This window comes from Callospermophilus lateralis, chromosome 1 (genome assembly GCF_048772815.1).
Source record: "Callospermophilus lateralis isolate mCalLat2 chromosome 1, mCalLat2.hap1, whole genome shotgun sequence".
Classification (NCBI taxonomy): domain Eukaryota; kingdom Metazoa; phylum Chordata; class Mammalia; order Rodentia; family Sciuridae; genus Callospermophilus; species Callospermophilus lateralis.
The window spans coordinates 199183261-199201699 of record NC_135305.1 but is presented as its reverse complement, the minus strand read 5'-3'; the positions used below and the strand labels follow the sequence as shown (position 1 = coordinate 199201699).

General features: G+C 39.3%; 1 protein-coding gene across 3 annotated transcripts in view; it reads right to left on the bottom strand.

The window, feature by feature from the left end:
- Positions 1–17895, bottom strand: part of Stac (SH3 and cysteine rich domain) — a 142315-nt gene extending 124420 nt beyond the window's left edge. For all 3 annotated transcript variants that reach the window (XM_076869016.2, XM_076869027.2, XM_076869036.2), the window contains exon 1: positions 17657–17895. In XM_076869016.2, the coding sequence (XP_076725131.1) occupies positions 17657–17767 (111 nt within the window). In that variant the 5' untranslated portion in view covers positions 17768–17895. The remainder of the gene's footprint in view (positions 1–17656) is intronic.
- Between the last annotated feature and the right edge of the window lie 544 nt (positions 17896–18439).

The window sequence follows — 18439 nt, the reverse complement described above, 5'->3', positions numbered from 1 at the left end:
TAATCATCTGGCAAAAAAATATATTAATTAAACAAATAGATACCAGTTAATTCTGCTTAATTGATTTGCTTTTTTGACAAGATTTTAGAAACACAGCATCTGATAAAAGAACTTCTGCAAAACAGCCAAGAACCAGAAAATCATGAACAAAACATCTGATGAGCTACTAGACTAATCACTAAATAGTAATAAAAACACTGAAAGACAAAACTCCTCTGTTTACTTCTCTGATATTCTGTCACAGTCAATGTCTAAGGAACATGAAATTCCAATGAATTGGTAATTTATTTTCCAAGACCAAAGCACAGTAGCAGAGGCAAGTCAGAGCCTCAAAGCAGACCAGAGAGAGATCGTCTCTGTTTGGGAGGAGACAGAAAGGTGTCAGAATCAGACACAAAAGCCAGGACAGCACAGCAATATGGACTTGTTAGTGCAGGGCAAAAAATGTCCTGTACTCAAAATTAAGTTCAATTACTGGTATTTAAAATGGTGAGCTGGAGTAGTTAGAAAAAGGAAGTTTATGAAAACAACAAAATTGCTTTGAATGCATCTCTATTATGTGTGATTGAAATTCCATTTGATTTGTTCTGCTTTTGGTACTATGGAAATGCAAACCAGATAGATTTACAAGCAATATTTTCAATAGTAATATACTTGGACCATGTTCACATCCTCTGTTATCATTAAGGTTTCCTTTCTGAGCTTTCTCATCTGATAAAGTTTCCTTGCACTTCTTTGAAATGGAAAGAGCTATTTTTCCCCAAAATATGGAACTCTTGAGAAAATGTTCCTAGAAAAGAAGTTGTCAGTAATTAATTTTGCATACTATTAATATACTATCAGAAAATTATTCCTACTATTTTCAAGCATAAAACTGATTTAAAGACTGTTGCATTTGTGCCATGTGATTTTTATTGTTATTTTAAACATTATTTTAAAATATTTTAATAATATTTTGTTATTTGAAATATTATTTTTATATTTATTTTTAATATTATTTTTCTAAGGAACTTCATTTCATATTTCTTAATGCAAACCAGTAAGAAAATGTTATTTAACAAACAGATCCAATATATGTTTTTTGGCATGCATATCTAAGTCATGTATGCTTTGCTTGATCAAACTTTGTTTTGATATGTGCTAAAAAATGGTGGAAAGGAAATCAATTTCATTAAACTTATGAATTATTCCAGTCTTTCTATTTGAGTCTTCCCTATTTTTTAACTTTGTGGAGAGATGGCTTATGCTATGGAAGGCAAAAGTGCTTTCTTGTTGGATGATTCTGGTCCTTGCTTCCATCTTCTCACCACACAAGGAGATTTGAATGTAGATGACTAGGACTGACAATCAATCCCAGTGGCTAAGGGTTGTCTGATAATTGACATAGATAATTTACCTAGAAGAGAAGAGCTTCAGTAAGCAGTGAGATTAACAATCTTCATCTTGATGACTTTGCACCTCATTCTATCCTGCTTCTTATCTTTACTGCAAACATGAGCTCTTAGGCACTCTTGCTTCTTACCCTCTCCCTTTGGAATTTTCCTAGTCTCCTTGTTTCTGGCTCTGATCTTAGAATCTCTATCTAGTCAATTATTCTGGCCATTGATGCTACATAGTCTATCCAGATAAGGATCCTCCTGGTTGAAACCAACCTCTGCCCCTTGTGCAAATTCTAAAAAGATAGCTCCCGGAGCAGGAACCAGACACTTGTACTTGTCTTCAAAATTCCTCTCATGCCTGCTCTTTTCTCCATCTTCTCTGTAATCTTTGTAAGACTGGATTGCTCACTTTCCTGGCTGTAAGTGCTCTCCATGCCAATCCATCTTTCACTTCACTACTACAACATTAATGGCAACTCTTATCCTTACATTTCAAATCTAAATCCCTCTGCCCAGCTTCTAAGACCTTCATCTGACCTCTTTAAATTTCTTGTCTATTTCTGTCTAGTACATAATGTTCGCCAAGCCAGTTATATTGGTTCCATCTTTTGCAAGGCTATCCATAAGATTAACTCACATCCCATCATCTAAGCTTACTGGGACCACTACCAACACACATTTTCACAGGACTTCTCAGATCACAAAAGGTTTGATAGAGGTACCTGTTTTGATTCTCCTGTTAACCCTTCAAGAGTCACCCTTGGAATCTCTTATGCCTCTCCACTGTACACACACCAAATTCATAGCAAAGCTTGTTGACTTTACTTCAGAATGTATCTTTTTAAATTTTTTTTAGTTATCAATGGATCTTTATTTATTTTTATGCAGTGCTGAGAATTGAACCCAGTGCCTCACACATGCTAGGCAAGTGCTCTACCACTGAGCTATGACCCCAGCCCCCAAAAGATATCTCAAAATTGAACTCTTCTTAAGTCTCACACTATTACTGGGTGTAAGAATTCTTCCTAATCTGGACTATTTCAGTTTTCTAACTAGCCTTCTTGCTTTTGTTCTTACTTTCTACAATACCACTACATATGGCAGTAGGATTGCAATATTTGAAAAATGTGAATCATGTACTGCTCAGATCCTCCTCATCCTCAGCTTTCTCCAAAGGCTTTCTATCAAATTTTGAACAAAATTGAGGCTCCTCAGCATGGCCAGTAAGGTCCATAGCATCTAGCCAGAAGTGTCCACTAGAAATGTTCTACAATGATGAAAATGCTTCCTGGTCTGTGGTGTTTAATATGGTAGCCACTAGTCACATGTACTTACCAAGTACTTGGAATGCAGTATGATAGAACTGAATTTTACATTTTGATTCATTTAAATTTAAATGTAACCAGCCACATGTGGTTAATTTCTACTACAATGATTCTTGATGCTCTTTGAAAAGGGTTGTTTTTTTTTGTTTTTGGTTTTTTGGTTTTTTTTTACCTCTGAGCTTTTGCCAGATCTCTCACTCCTTCCCCTCTTACCCTAGATCTTCATGTGGCTTGCACCCTTATTGGTTTCTGCTAAGAGCCACAGCCAATTAATATGATGCATGGCATTTTTGATTGAAAGGTGATGCCAGCTAGCCATTGAGATGATATGATTATGTTAAAAATTACATTCATATGGATACCGGACTCCTGCTGTTCACCTTGGCCTGCTGCGGGACTTCTGGAGAGTTCCCATTGGTTGGGAAAGTGCAGTAGGAGGGAATTCCGGGGAAGGAACTTGCTCTGGGGTTCCGGGAGGACCAGGAGAACACCGCGTGGGTGGATCGGCAATCTTCCCAGGCGCCTATGGGGTATTGGCGGCTATTTCAAAAATAAAGTTTGTTCCTGCTTGAGTGGCTCGTGATCTTGTGCCCAGCCAGACTGCGGCAGGTTTCTAACTCCAAGGTCACTTTTCCATAGACTCCCTTCCTAGTCACTTATTTAATCAAATTGGGCTGCTAGGATAAGACAGACCAGGTGGCTTAAACAATGAGCATTTATTTCTTACAGTTCTGCAAGCTGGAAGTCTAAGACTAGGATGCCAGCATGGTCAATTCCTCAGTGAGGACCCTCTTCCTGATTCACAAATGGCTGCTTTCTTGCTCTGTGCTTACATTAGAAAGAGCTGAGAGAGGGTGCAAGCTCCACTCTCATGACTTCATTCCCTCCCAAAAGGTCCATCTCCAAATGCCATCCCATTGGGGGATAGAGTTTCAACATATGAATTTGGAGACAGTCACACACATCCACTGAAATGCTGTATACACTATAGATCCCTCAACACCCCTTTCTGCCTGTGCTCTTTCTTCTGTGAAACTTCATCACTGCTTGAAATAATCTTATATTTTTTTTTTCACCTTGTATATCATCCGTCTTCTCTATTTTCTCCAGAAGTACAGGTACACAACTTTGTGGCAAATAGGCTTTAGGTAGGTTGAATTACTCTCCTTGATTCTAAACAAAGGGACACAGGAAACAAGAGGGTTGGGAATATTTCCAAGAGACTAATTACAATGATTAAAAAGTAGAATCTGAGAAGATAAAATGGATAAAGATCAATGAAAAGAGGGCAAGCTTGCTGGTTTAATGAATTTTATGCTCCAGTGGGGTGAAACATTTTGCAATAGAAGTGCTAAAGGGAATTCTGATGAAAGATATGAGATGGTAGTCACGGAGTAGGAAGCGTGAAAGAAAGGGCATAATTTCTGGAAATTATGGAAAGGGCATAATCCCCATGCAGGCAAAGGCTTGGGAATTCTCACAGAAGTGGGTGGCTGACCACTTGGAAGACAAGATCATAGGAGAAAAGTTTAAGATCTCAGAAGTCAGGCTATTTGGAAGAGTCAGCATCAGTGTGTGAAAATCACCAGGGATTTTGACAGGAGTAGTGATAAAGTGAATTAATATAAACCTGGCTCTACCTTGAACCTGGCTCTACCTCATGCAGAAGGGGAGACCTCCTTGGGGTTGATAGGCAGATGCTGGTGACTGCAGTGGGTGAAAGAGCTGAAGACCTAGATTTTGAAAGCTGTGAGCTTTAGGTGAGGAGGTACAATAATCTGGAAACAGAAGTCTGTTTCTGCAGCCACCAGGCTCAAAGAAGGAGAAAACAGCTACCACTTGAAAACTCTACAGGGTCAGAAGTAAATGACACATCAGAGAAGAAGTTGAGGATAAAGAGGATGTTGCTAAAGGGTGAATTCCAGAGGGTAGAGTGGAGGGCACTGACCTCTTGGGAGGTTGGGCAAGAGGAGGATTAGCAGATAAGCAGACTTGTATTGAGATGGACTATGGGAGAAGAAGGGGCTTTGCAGCTCTGTGACACTTCTGGTGACTGGAATCTCTAGGCAAAAGGATGTGATGAGATTCTATTCAAAGATCTATAAGTCACTTCTTTCTGCTAAAACTGAGAGTGTTGTACAGAAAGAGGGAACGTGAGATCTTTTTACTTTTCTCATGTCAATTTGCAGGACTTCTGGGTCCTTCTTTTTTAGTATAATTCCTGTGTCTGAGCTCAATCCTTCATACTTAGGTACTATAGTTTGGAAGTGGAATGTCCCCTAGAAGCTCATGTGTTTAAAGCATGGTCCTCAATACAGCAAAGGTTCATAAGTGGGGCTTTAAGGCAATGATTGGATCATGAGGGCTCTGGCCTTATCTGACCTCATTAATCCACTTCATGGATCAAGCCATTGACGGATGAATGGACAACATTAATTCATTTGGTGGATTAATCTATTGATAGCTGGAGGTAGGACTTAGTTGGAGGAAGTAGGTCTCTGGAGGTATTCCCTGAAAATACTTATCTTCTCACTAGCTCCTCCCTTTCTTTGCTTCCAAACTGCCACAAGCTGAACAGTTTTCCTCCACTATTCCCTTCCACCATGATGTCCTGTCTCACCTCCAACCCAGAACAGGCTGACCATGACCTAACATCTTTGAAACTGTGAGACAAGTAAACATTTCGTCCTCTAACTTGCTCTTGTTAGGTATTTTTGTTCACCACGACACAAAGCTGACTATCCCAGGAAGTCACATTGGCTCTCAGACCTTAGGAAAGCATGCTGACCAAAACTTTGGCAATGAAGGACATTAAAAACAGGTAACATGTATGAGTTTCATCTTTGAACAAAATAAACACCCTCACAGATTCAAGAGACAATGCATTTGCAGTCCACCTAATGCCAAATAGTCTCCTCCATGCTCAGGCCTCCTCAGAGTCATATGAAAGATGACTTCTGGTTTTCCAGTTTGGTTGACTCCACAGATGATGCATATCTACGGGTGATCACAAAGAATTAAGAATACATAAGAAGAAGTGAGGTGGAAAATAATGCATTTAGTTAAAGGTGGGTTGAATTTAAAATTCAAGCATGAAGAGAGGTTGTCCAAACAGCAGGTGGATATATTGGTTTAGAGCTTAGAAGAGAGATGTCCAGTATGGATTCGTATTTGGGAGTTAAAATTGATGAATGAAATAATAAGAATCGATAAGCTCTATCCCCATGAAGAACCAAAGAGATGAAAGAGAGTGAGAAGGGATGAGGGCTAAAACTAGAATGCTGGGTGGAGAAGGAAGACATAGCCATTAGGACCAGGGAGGAACTATAAGAACACTAGGCAGAGAACCAAGAATCGGAGAGATTTGGGGAATGAGCAAGGTGTCCTTATTCTGGTAAGGTAGAGGTCTGAGAATTGGTATTTAATGCTCCTGATCTAATGCTCCTAGATCTAAGGGACAACAATTAGACAAAAATAGAGTTACACAGTGGGGGTTCATAGGATGGAGACTTATAGGATGCCTGCCAGAGTAAAGATGGGATAGTGACCAAGGGAAGGTCCCGGGGCTGTCCTACTATGACCCCACACAGAGAAGTAATGAAAAGTCAAATGATATGGACAATTTTGTGGCAAAACTGAAATTGACAAATTTGACTTAAGTCAATTTGAAAAAAAAAACAGAATAAAAACTAGAAAAAATACTTTGAACTTTTAATTTTAAAATAGGTGCTAAGTTTAGATATTATAGGTACTTCACCCCCAACCCCTAAACACTCAAATAGGAGATTAATTCTGGGTTTTATAAACTGTTCCACAGATAAAACCCAAACCAAGCACAGATATCTTTCCAAATAATTTGCTTTAAAAACTTGGCATATCCTCAAAAACAAAATCCAACCAATAACACAAAAGTGACAGATATAGAATCATCTCCCTTATGTATGTAGATGTAAAAATAATAAAGCATTGGCAATCAAAACCCAGAAGTTTATTAAAATCCCCATGGCCAAGTAGGACTTGTTCCAGGAATGGAAGAAGAGTTTAATTTTAGGATATCTATTAATATAATCCATCAGATAAAGAGGCCAAAGGACAAAAAAACAATCACATGATTATTTCAGTACTTGCCCAAAAGTCATTTGAAATCATTCCCCATCGATTGCTGATGGAGATTCTCATTACGTTAGGAACATGACCTATCTTTAACCAAGAAAGACTGTCACAGTTTAACTGTGCATATGAGTCTGGAGAGTCTGAAATCTGTGTAGAAGGGGATCTTCTGGGATGAATTAGTTGGAAATGAAGTTGTCTTGAAGCTGAACTTATAATGCACCGCCCAATTAAGTGTCCTTAATTATTCAGCCTGAGACACTCCTGGAAACCACTGCTCACCCTTCACACCAACACCATGGTATGTTGCACTTAAAACTTTAGTGGCCTTTAAAATAAATCAGGTACAAGTCTGATATTTCCACTAATATCGTATTGGGGAGTTCTAATACAGTAAGTCCCTATCCTTACCTACAGCACTATGACTGAATTATTATTGCAGATATGATAATAATCTAACAATAATAGCTGCTACTTACTTACTATAGTCCAGGCACTGTGTCAAGCACTTAGTACATGCTAATTAACTCTTATCTATTAAAATATCTTTTAAAATAAATTTCCTGCTGTGTATTTGGAGTTTACAACATGAAGTTATAATACATACAGATAGTAGTAAACTGGTACCTATAGTGAAACAGATCGACTTCTCTATCATCTCATAAAGGTATGTTTTTGTGTGTGACAAAACAGCTAAAATCTTATTTAAGAAAAAAAAATTATAATAAAAGATATTTTCATTAACTTCATTTCTCATGTTGCACATTACATTTCTAAACTTTCTCATCCTATGTATGTGCTATTTTATATCCTCTGACCTACATCTCCCCTTTTTTTTCTACCCCAACCTGATGGTGACCACTGTTTCCTTCACCATCTCTCTCTCTCTCTCTCTCTCTCTCTCTCTCTCCCTCCCTCCCTCCCTCTCTCTCTCTCTCTCTGTATTCTACATTTCAATGAGATGAGATCATGCAGTTACATTTCTTTCTTAACTTAGAATAATGTCCTCCAGATCCATTCATGTTGTGGCAAAGGGCAGATCTACATTTAAAAGCCTGAATAATATTCCTATATATATGTATTCATGTGTACATATGTGATACACATACACAAATACACATACAAATTGGAGAGATATATATGTATATATATGCACATATATGGGTGCTTATAGCATAATCTCTTTCCATTCATGCCCAGTGGACACTTTGGTTGTGTCCATGTCTTGGCTTGCTGCAAGGTTCAGGGGAACACAGATACCTTCACAAGGAAGTGACTACATTGCCTTTGGGTATGTATCTAGAACAGATTGCTGGGTTGTATGGCAGTTCTATTTTTATTTCTTTAGGAAACTTCATACAGTTTTTCATACTGGCTGCACCAGCCTACTTTCCCATCAGTGATGTACTAGGATTTTCTCTTCTTACTCCCTTACTAACAATTGTTAGCTCCTGTCTTTTACCTTGGTGTGGAAGGCGGGTACCAGGTATTGAACTCAGGGGCACTCGACCACTGAGCCACATCCCCAGCCCTGTTTTGTATTTTATTTAAAGACAGGGTCTCACTGAGTTGCTTAGCACTTTGTTTTTGCTGAGGCTGACTTTGAACTCATGATCCTCCGGCCTCAGCCTCCCAGGCCACTGGGATTACAGGAGTGCACCACCACTCCAGGCTAGCTTTTGTCTTTTCTATAATAGCCATCCTTAAGAGTGTGAGGTGGTATCTCCTAGTTGGTATATCTCCAATGCATAGCAATATTGAACATCTTTTCATACTTGCTGGCCATTTTTACATCTTTTGGTGTAATTTCTTTGTTAATGAATAAGAAATAAAATCTTTAAGATCTTATATTAAAAATTAATGTAAAATTTTCTATGTGCCAACTAACACCAGTTAGAAACTAGGAAAGGGATGCTTCTTGGTAGTTATTCAGAGATAAAATACCCAGTGTTATGCTCTTCATGTTTGCCTCTCCTTTAATTTGTTGAAACTGAATCATCAATGAGATAATATTAAGAGATGGGGACTTGGGGAGCTGAGTAGGTCATGAGGATACAGCACTTAGGGGTTGGTGCTCATGCAAGAGGCCCTGCAGAGCTGACCTGCCCCTCTACCAGAAGAAGACATAAATAGAAGGCATAATCTACAAACCAGGAAACAGGCTCTTGTGGACCAAATCTGACAGTGCTTTGGTCTTGAACTTCCCAGTCTCCAGGACTATGAGAAACGCATTTCTGTTGTTTGCAAACAAAACACCCAGTTTATTTTATTTCGTTATAGAACCCAAACACATTAAGATACCCAGGAAAAAGCTAACAGAGAATTGGGCAGAAAATATTTAGAGAAATTTTCCCAGCATTTATGAGAAATGTAAAAGACATTTCAAAGTGAAAGAGGTATATTCCTGAATGAAAAATCACGTGATTACAAAGATTTCACTAAAATTATCCCCAAAGTTCCATGCAATTATTTTTAAAATATTATTTTGATTCATTTAAAAACTTTGTAGCTTTTAGAATTTAATTTTTTAACTGATACCTAAGATTTTAAAAATATGCATGTTTATGGGGTACTGTGTAATATTTCAACACATGTATACATTGTGCACTATTTAAATCAGGGTAAATATGTCTATCTCCTCAAATATTTATCATTTCCTAAGTGTTACATTTTAGTTCAATAGGAATAAGAAGCTCTGGTGTACTACTGCACAGTAGGGTGACTATGAATAGCAATTTTGTACTGTATGTTTCAAAAAGCTAGAAGAAAGGATTTTGAATATCTTAATCATAAAAAGTATTTTCACCAAAATATTATTTTTATAACTTGATAGAAAAGCCAAAAGGCAAGTATGGATAGATAATTAAATAAAAATCACCAAAGGGTACTTGCATTATTGATGATCAAATTCTATTATAAAGCTACAGTAGTTAAAAATGTAATGGTAATGCAAAAGTACAGTATAGTGCTAAATCCAAAAAAAAAGGGTACAAGTCATTAGACTATAACAGATGACTCTAAAAGAGAACCTAGTACATATTACCATTTATTACATAATAAATGTAACATTTCAAATCAGTGAAAAGAGAATAAATTATTCAACAAATGGTTTAAAAACACTGATTAATCATTTGGGAAAAATTGGAGTTCCTGCATACCTCATAATGACATAAATACCAGATGGATTAAAGTGATAAAAATAAAAAGTATATATTAGGGATCTAGAGAAAAATATAAATTAATATCTTTCTGATCTCAGGGTGAGAACCATGTTTATAAAGATAAATGAAAAGAAGAAAATATAGATAACTACATTTGAGACAATTAACACTATAAGAAGAGAAATATGAGTTAAAAGTGTAATAAACAAAACTGAAAAGCAAATTTCTACCTGTGAAAATATTTATAACCCATACAAAAGACCATTATTTTAATATGCATGAAGAATTCTTACAAATCAATAGAAACTGCATGAAAATGATTAAAAAAGACAAGGACATGAATTGATAATTCAGAAAAGAGAAATGACAACAGTAGAAAAAAACTTTCCTTAGTGAACAGATGCAATTAAAAAAATAAAATTCAATACTACTTTATCCTTCAAAAACCAACAAAAACCCAAATAACCTAACTAAAAAATTTTCAAAAACCTTGAATAGACCTATCTCCAAAAAAAGATATTGAAATGACTTAAAAACACCTGGGAAGATGTTGAACATCACTAAACAGGTGTATGCAAATCAAAACCACAAGAAGATACCTCCTTATGTCCATTAAGATAAAAACACAAAAACTGCAGAATATAACAGGTGGTGGCAAAGATGTGGAGAAACCAGAAACTCTCTGCTTAACTCAGTTATTAAAGAAATACAGGTTAAAATCACATTGAACTACTATGAATCACCTATGGGAGAGCTAAGATGAGAAAGAGAAAATACCAAGCATTGGTAGCATGAAGAGCAGATTGAACTGTTATATATTGATGGTGGGATGTAAATTGCTATTGTCACTTTGGGAAGTTGACAGTATCTATTAAATTGAACATATGCATCCTATAATTTAGCAATGCCTCTCCTAGGTATACGCCCAATGATACTACATATGTGTCACAAAGAATAGGCATAAGAATGTTCATAGCAGTACTGCTTGCAGCAGCAAAAAATAAGAAACATTTCAAATGTCTATCAACAGTTAAATGAGTAAATACATTGTGTTCTATTTCATGCAATGAAAAGGAAAGCTAGTGCTGCATCAAGTGGCACAGATGAACCTCACCACAAAATGTTGCATGGCTGGGGTTGTGGCTTAGTGGTAGAGCATGTGTCTTGCACATGTGAGGCACTGGGTTTGATCCCCAGCAATGCATAAAAATAAATAAAGGTATTGTGTCCATCTACAAAAAAAAAAAAAAAAAAAGGCCAGGCACACAAGGTGTACACTTTATGTTCCATTTATCAAAGCTCAAAACCCAGCAAAATTCATGTTATTTGAAATGAGGATATTTTTAATTTAGGGAGGGCAGTGACTAATAGGGGTCATGAGGAGGTTTCTGGCATGCCGGCAACATTCTGCTTTATAATTTTTGTGATAGATACATATAGATTAAAAAGGTCTTGAAAAATTCATGAAGCTGTAATCTTTTTGTGTGTGTACTTTTTGTTGTGGTGTTAGATTTCAATGGAAAGTTTACTAAGAAAAATTAAGTCTAAAATAGAACTTTCCATGAGAAAGTAACAATGAGAACACAATAACTTAGGAGTGTTCATACTCAGGCTTACAATAGAATGTCTCATGAAGCTAATACATATAATGTTTTTGCCTTAGGATGCACATTTTAATATTTTTAAATGTGTGAAATCTAGGAAGGAAATTAACTATGAAGTCAGAAGGGGCTGATGGACTTGATGTGGTAGAACAGTGAAATGGAATATCATGTATAGGAAAACTGCAAAAGAAAAGAAAAGTATCTGCATAAGAAAAGAAATGTATGGGCTGGGGTTGTGGCTCAGTGGCAGAGCTCTTGCCTTGTACATGTGAGACACTGTGTTTGATCCTTAGAACCACATAGAAATAAACAAACAAAATAAAGATATTGTGTCCATGTATAACTAATATGTGTGTGTGTGTGCGTGTGTGTGTGTGTGTGTGTGTGTGTATGTGAAAAATACAGTAAAAATTTTAACAATCTTTATCCCAGGGTTGTTGATGAATGAATTTTTTTCCACTTCATATTTTTCTATTTTATAGTTGTCTACATTGAGTACTTTGTACTTTTATAAGCAGAGAAATAACTTCATTAAGGACAGAGTCAGCCTTGTAAATCCAGCTGTTTCTGAGTAATGCTTAACATTATTTGGCCAATTTGGGAACAACAAGCAGGCAACCTTTGCCAAAGCCATTTCTTTGGATTGAAGTGTGAATGGGCAAATATTTCAAGTACCCTGGATAGAACTGGAAGAAGGTGGCAGGAAAACACTGACTTTTGCTTTCGTGGACATTCTACAATTCTTAGGGTCTAGACCAGTGTTTCTCAAACTTTTCGGCACAAGAAATCAAGGAAGGTTAAGAAATACTGATGCCTGGAACCCTTTCCCAGAGATTACAAATTAGGAGGTCTAGCCTTTGGTCTGGGTTCCTTAGGCAATCTGAGTGCAAAGCCAAGTTCCCATTTTATTTCATCTTCTCTCCTGAGTAGAAGTTAAATTCCTTTTTTTTTTTTTTAAAGAGAGAGTGAGAGAGAGGGAGAGAGAGAGAGAGAATTTTAATATTTATTTTTTAGTATTTGGCGGACACAACATCTTTGTTTGTATGTGGTGCTGAGGATCGAACCCGGGCCGCACGCACGCCAGGCATGCGCTACCGCTTGAGCCACATCCCCAGCCCCTTAAATTCCTTTTTAATAACAGATTCATGTCTTTATGTGATGCATGTGCGGCGCAAAGTAGGCATTCAAGAATACTTATTGATGGACGTACACAGATTTCTGAGAGATTCGGGGCTTTTCCTCATCCTTAGGGACTTCTTTCCTTAGGATAGCTGGTGCTGTAGGTTCAGAGAGGACCATTTGGGAGTGAGATAGCTCCTTGGTTCATGGCTTCATTGGGGCAATGGGTGCACACTTTCAAAAATGAAGTCACATGTTATAGGTCTTGGGGATGCAAAATAGCGAGATCTCACTGTAGTAAACAGCATAACTAAGAGTCCATAGGGAACAAACTTAGATATGCTATTGTAATGTCAATTGCAGCAATTGCAATTATTCCAATGATGACATTTAGGGTTGGCTAGTAGTAGATGTCTTCCAATTTGAAATAAGAAAACAAACAGTGCTTCATGCTTATATGTATTTGAAGTATATAGTGAGTGTTCTACACTTTCTTAGGTTTTACAGAAAAACCACACCAATTGGGCATTAGCATCTCCATTTTATAGATGAGGAAGCCAAGGCTTGGAGACATAAGGAACTTGCCTGTGGTCACAGAAACATGAAATTTTTCTTTGGTTCAATGATTTCTGTCTAGCACTTAGAAAATAAATTAGACCATGGTCTTTCTGGAATAGTTAATGGAAAGATAGTAGACTGGGGTACATTAGTGGTTTTCAAACTTTTTCAACTCAACCAATAAAAAAGAAAAACCACAATTACATTAAACTTCATTACTACATGTGCTTACAGGAATTTTCTCTGAGGAAATTGTATTGGGATATCCAAAATCCAAGACAGGGTTTTTAGTCAGAAGAATTGCCAGTAACTATCTCAAACAAGTCACTTCCTCTCTTTCCCAATTTCTGAGATGAAGAGAGGGAGGGAGAAAGAAAAGGAGGGAGAGGGGGAGGGGGAGAGAGGGAGACAGAGAGAGGTAGGAGGCGAGAGAGGGAGAGAAACAGCCACTGAAGGTTACATACCCTTATGGATCTGATGTCTGCTATAAATCCTTTCCCCAGACAAGGCACAAATGCCTGCACATGTGCAACTTGGAATGCTGGTTTTGTTTACTCACAGCTTTTCCAAAGACCTTTCATGTGCCTTCGCCCCCCCCCAAAAAAAAATATGACCCTTGACTAGAAGAAACACCTAGAATATGTGCTAATAGGATCATAGTCACATTTACAAAAAGAGCCCCTTTTATGGATGCAACCTGAAATATTTGCCAGTGAAATAACTCATGGCTAGAATTTGCTTTCAAATGATTCCATGTGGGAGAATGGGGGCTGGTGGTGATGGTGGATGTGTAGAAACAATGCTGTCCAGGGACTGATAATTACTGAAGCTGGGCAATTAGATCCATGATGGTTCCTTATACTTGCTTTCTCTTCATTTGTGTATATTAAAATTTTCTACAATAAAATAAATTTACACAAAAAATGATCCATAATTTTAAAAAAGTACCTGGAAGAGATGATTTCCAATGTTTCCAATTTTAATGTTCTAGGATTTAGCATTTCAAAGACTGCAAAACAAATGGACTTCTGGAGACATTTTATGCCCTCATTTTACATCTGGAGATGGTCTATGTATTTTTATGTACTATGACATTTTAGGTATCTTATGAAATTTTATGGACCCTGTGGGCTGCAGGGTCTTTCATGGTCCCATTTTCCAGATGATCCTGTGATGCTCCATTTAATTACTTCCATAAATACACTTTTTGGGGAGTGAGTAGCAAAAGCCAATACAAAGAGGCTGGACAAGAATTGGCCATCAATCATTTAACGTGGTACTGCAGTTGAATTTATTGGAAAAGATTTTTAAGAAGACACATTGCATATGACTTTTAGTGATGTGTAGGATCCTTAGGCTTAAAAGAGGCCTGAGGTAAAACATTGCACAAGTATGAGTGATAGTGGCAGAAAAGTTGAAAGCCATGCTGCCTGCATCCTGGTCCTGCCTGCCTTTGTCACTCAATTCGTCACATGATCTTGGGCAAGTCACCTAACCTTTCTGAGCTCCCACTTTTCTATCCGTAAAATGGAAATAATAACAGAATCTTCTATTTTGAAGATTAAGGTTATGCCAGACTTACAGTAATCACTTACCAAATGAATAATAGCAAGCATTGTTCTCTCAACCATGCAAAATAAAAATAGAAGAAAAAGATGTAAGATAGAGATCAAAGTGCTGTCAGTTGCTGTCTCTGGATTGTGAGTGAAGGGGTGATTATTTTTCTTTATTTTTATATGAACTTGTCACTTATCTTTAGAATATTTTTTATTTTTATATTTGAAGAAAAATGTTTTTTAAAAGTGATTTTAAAAGTCTTCCTTGAGGAAGTTTAATGCACAGAGTGGCCTGAATCATGCTTGTTTCATGGAGTATTTTATAAAAAAATATGATTAATATTTTTTTAAATTTTTTAGTTGTATATGGATACAATATCTTTATTTTTATTTATTTTATGTGGTGCTGAGGATCGAACCCAGGGCCTCACGCTTGTGAGGCAAGTGCCCTACCACTGAGCTCCAACCCCAGCCCTGATTAATATTTTTAACGGACAGATCACAGCTGTATTACATTTATGGGATACAGTATGATATTTTGATATATGGAAACAATGTGGAATGATTAAATCAAGCTAATTAACATATCTATCACCTCATTTATGTGGCTTTTTTTTTTGCAATGATACATTTGAAATTTATTTTCTTATTTATCTTTGACAAATAAGTGCACTTCACGTGATAGTAAGATGGAGCGATCACAACTGCCTTGCTCACATTTTTCCTATGGGGCTCGTATTTTCAGGATGGAAGATCTTCATCAATGTCAATGAACTTTACAATCTGGCCTTGCTGGTATGGAAGGAATAGATAGTTCTGTTTCATGCCATCCTACTCCCTTGCTACACAATCCTCCATTCCAGCAATGTAGCCACTTTTGAGGACCCTGGAGCCCTTTGAAGATAGAATGAATGTTATGCCAAGAAACATTCAGATGCAGGAAAGCTATTTTGTATTCAATTTCCTGGGACTCTGGGGCCCCTCCATGCTTATCTCTCATTAAGATGACTAAGCTCTGATAGCACACTTGGGAATGTACAAACACAGATCAGGTGTGTAGACCACACTGAGAAAAAACGACTTATATAAATCTGAAACTATAAGCCAGATAAATTGGTGGATAATTATGGGCATTACATATGAGGTTTTTGCTTTGCCAAATAATTTACATTAGAACATCTATAAATAGCAAACCCATACAGTGTGTTTGAAACACGCTGCTGTTTACCCAAATGTTAAGCCCTTTCGGGAACACACCTACAGGAGAGCAACAGGCTCAGTTCAAAAAGTTTCACACCAGTGTCCCTCTTGCATTTAGGTAATTCATTTACAGAATTCTAGATCACCTTTGAAATGGCCCCTAACCCACATTGCTTCTAGAATTGATGGTTAACCATGAGACTCCTCAAAGGTCCAGATGGAAGAAAGGTAGTGCGTATGTGATTTGTGAGCCGGCTTTGGGGTGGATCATCTGCGATGTGATGGATTCTACCTCCACCTCAGAACGGAAAAGGAAAAATACAGAGTCTTGATATTACCAGGATGGAAACTAGGCGATCTCATGTATGCCTCACCATGATCCTGGAAGAGAGGCTTTTGCCCTCATTTCCAACTGACTCTTAGAAAATTTAACATATGCCCTGAGTCGGCCAAGTAATTAACAGAAAAAATAAAATTAAAAAAGCAAAGATTACCATCCTTGATGGTTAACTCTGGGAGGCTGGGAAATGTGCAGAGCCCAGTATCCCACCAAATCCCCGGAGTCACTTAGATTGTGATTCTGATACTGCTGATTTCATCAGTGGCTCTGGGGATGTGTGTGCATGGGGACAGGATTGTACTTTTCCTTGCCCCATCTGACCTACCCTCTACACTGACATCCTCCTTTCCTTTGCTACTATACAGGGACAGCCTCACATTCCAAAAATGCCTGGGGTCCTCACACACACACACAAATCTGTACAAGTAGCCAGGATCCCTGCACAGAAAAAAAAAAAAAAAAAAAATCCATATAACTACAAACTCCATCTTACGATTGATTTCCACTCCCAGCTGAGTTGCCATTTGGCATGCACTGCTAGCAACCACATTTTACTTGATTCTCTTCCAAGATTTCCAAACATGTGCCTGGCACCCACGCAAGTTTCAGAGGAAGTGTAATAGTGACAGGAGAAGTGCTGCGGGGTTGGTTTTGTATATATGTGTTAGTGACTGTTATAAAGACAAGTGTAAGTTCTTAGAGTATTAACTTCCACAGGAGAAGCACCAACTTTCTCACTAACGCAGTATTTCCCTTCGCCCAGTATTTTTCTTTTTAAACTATCGTTACCTGAAGTTAGGAATGAGCCCTGTTAAGCAAAGGCTCTGTTTCTCAGACCCTTGGGATGAGACCTTTTGCTGGCTTCGTGCCCAGGGTTTTCTGAAGGAGTATCCCTTTCTGCCTCCATCCCTCCGTCTTCAAAAGCCCCCTAAAACCTACATGCGCTTGGGCACAAGCAGGTTCAAAACACAGAACCACCAAGCCTCCTCCACCCGCCTCAAGAAATCGATCTCTGAATCCAGAGTCAATATGAATTGCGTGAGCTCCCAGGGTCGGAGCCCAGCGCCAAGGCTCGGGTCTGTGTGAGCGACCAAGCTGGGACCACAGAGAGGAGGTCCAGCATCCTTAGCATCGAGTCCTGCTGGAGGTTCAAGTCTCAAGGGAGGGCCAGTCCTTGAGCCCTGGCCGAACTAGGGACACGTCTCAGCTCCCGTAGCGCAAGCGCCAGAAAGAAGGAGAAGAGGTGGACAGGGAGAGGAGGGCAGAGTGAGTTTGTGTTCTCTTGGGGCAAGTGTGCGCGGTACCTTGGATTCCTGGCTGCTGGTGGATGCAGGAGAGGGCGGCTGCTCCGCGCTCGCCGCCTCCTTGGGCAGCCCATCTACGCCGTCCTCGCGGGCGCCGCTTGGAGGGATCATCGTGGCCGGGCGGGAACGGTGTTGGGCTCCCGGAGGAACAGCGAAGCTCGCCTTCCTCCAGCGCGCCTGCCCGCCGCGCGCTCCGTCGCTCAGCTCCGGGTCCCGGGGACTTCCATCCTCGCCCAGCCGCCGACTTGCCCTCCTCCGGCCTCGCCCCTGCCCCGGCCCTGCCCACCTCCCCAGCACTTCCGCGGGCGGGGGGGAGAGCGCGCCCAGCCCCGCCCCGCCGCGCCCGCGGCCACCTCGCTGGCGACCGCACAGTCGTGACAGCCACCCAACCCACCCGGCCGTGGGCGAGCGGGCTCGGGATTGCCCGCGGGAGGCGGGGGGAGGCGCGAGTGGCTCTGGGCGGGGCCGCGCGGCCAGCGCAGGGAGTAGGGACTAGTGAGGGCAGGCGGGCTGGCAGTGCCCACTGGAGCTCTGCCGGAGGCTGGGCTTCCGCCAGCTCTGGGTCAGGGGTGGTTCCTTAAGTGGGATAGTGAGAATTCAGACCAAACCCCGAAGAATAGAAGACCATGAATGACAATGGCCAGGAGGGACCACCTGCAAGGTCTCCCCATTCCCCAACCCAAGAAATAGTGACTCCCAGAGATAAGGTGACTTAGCTATTTATAGGGTTCAGTGGCAGAAGAGCAGAGACCAGAGCACGAGGTCCCCTGACGAGTGGACACT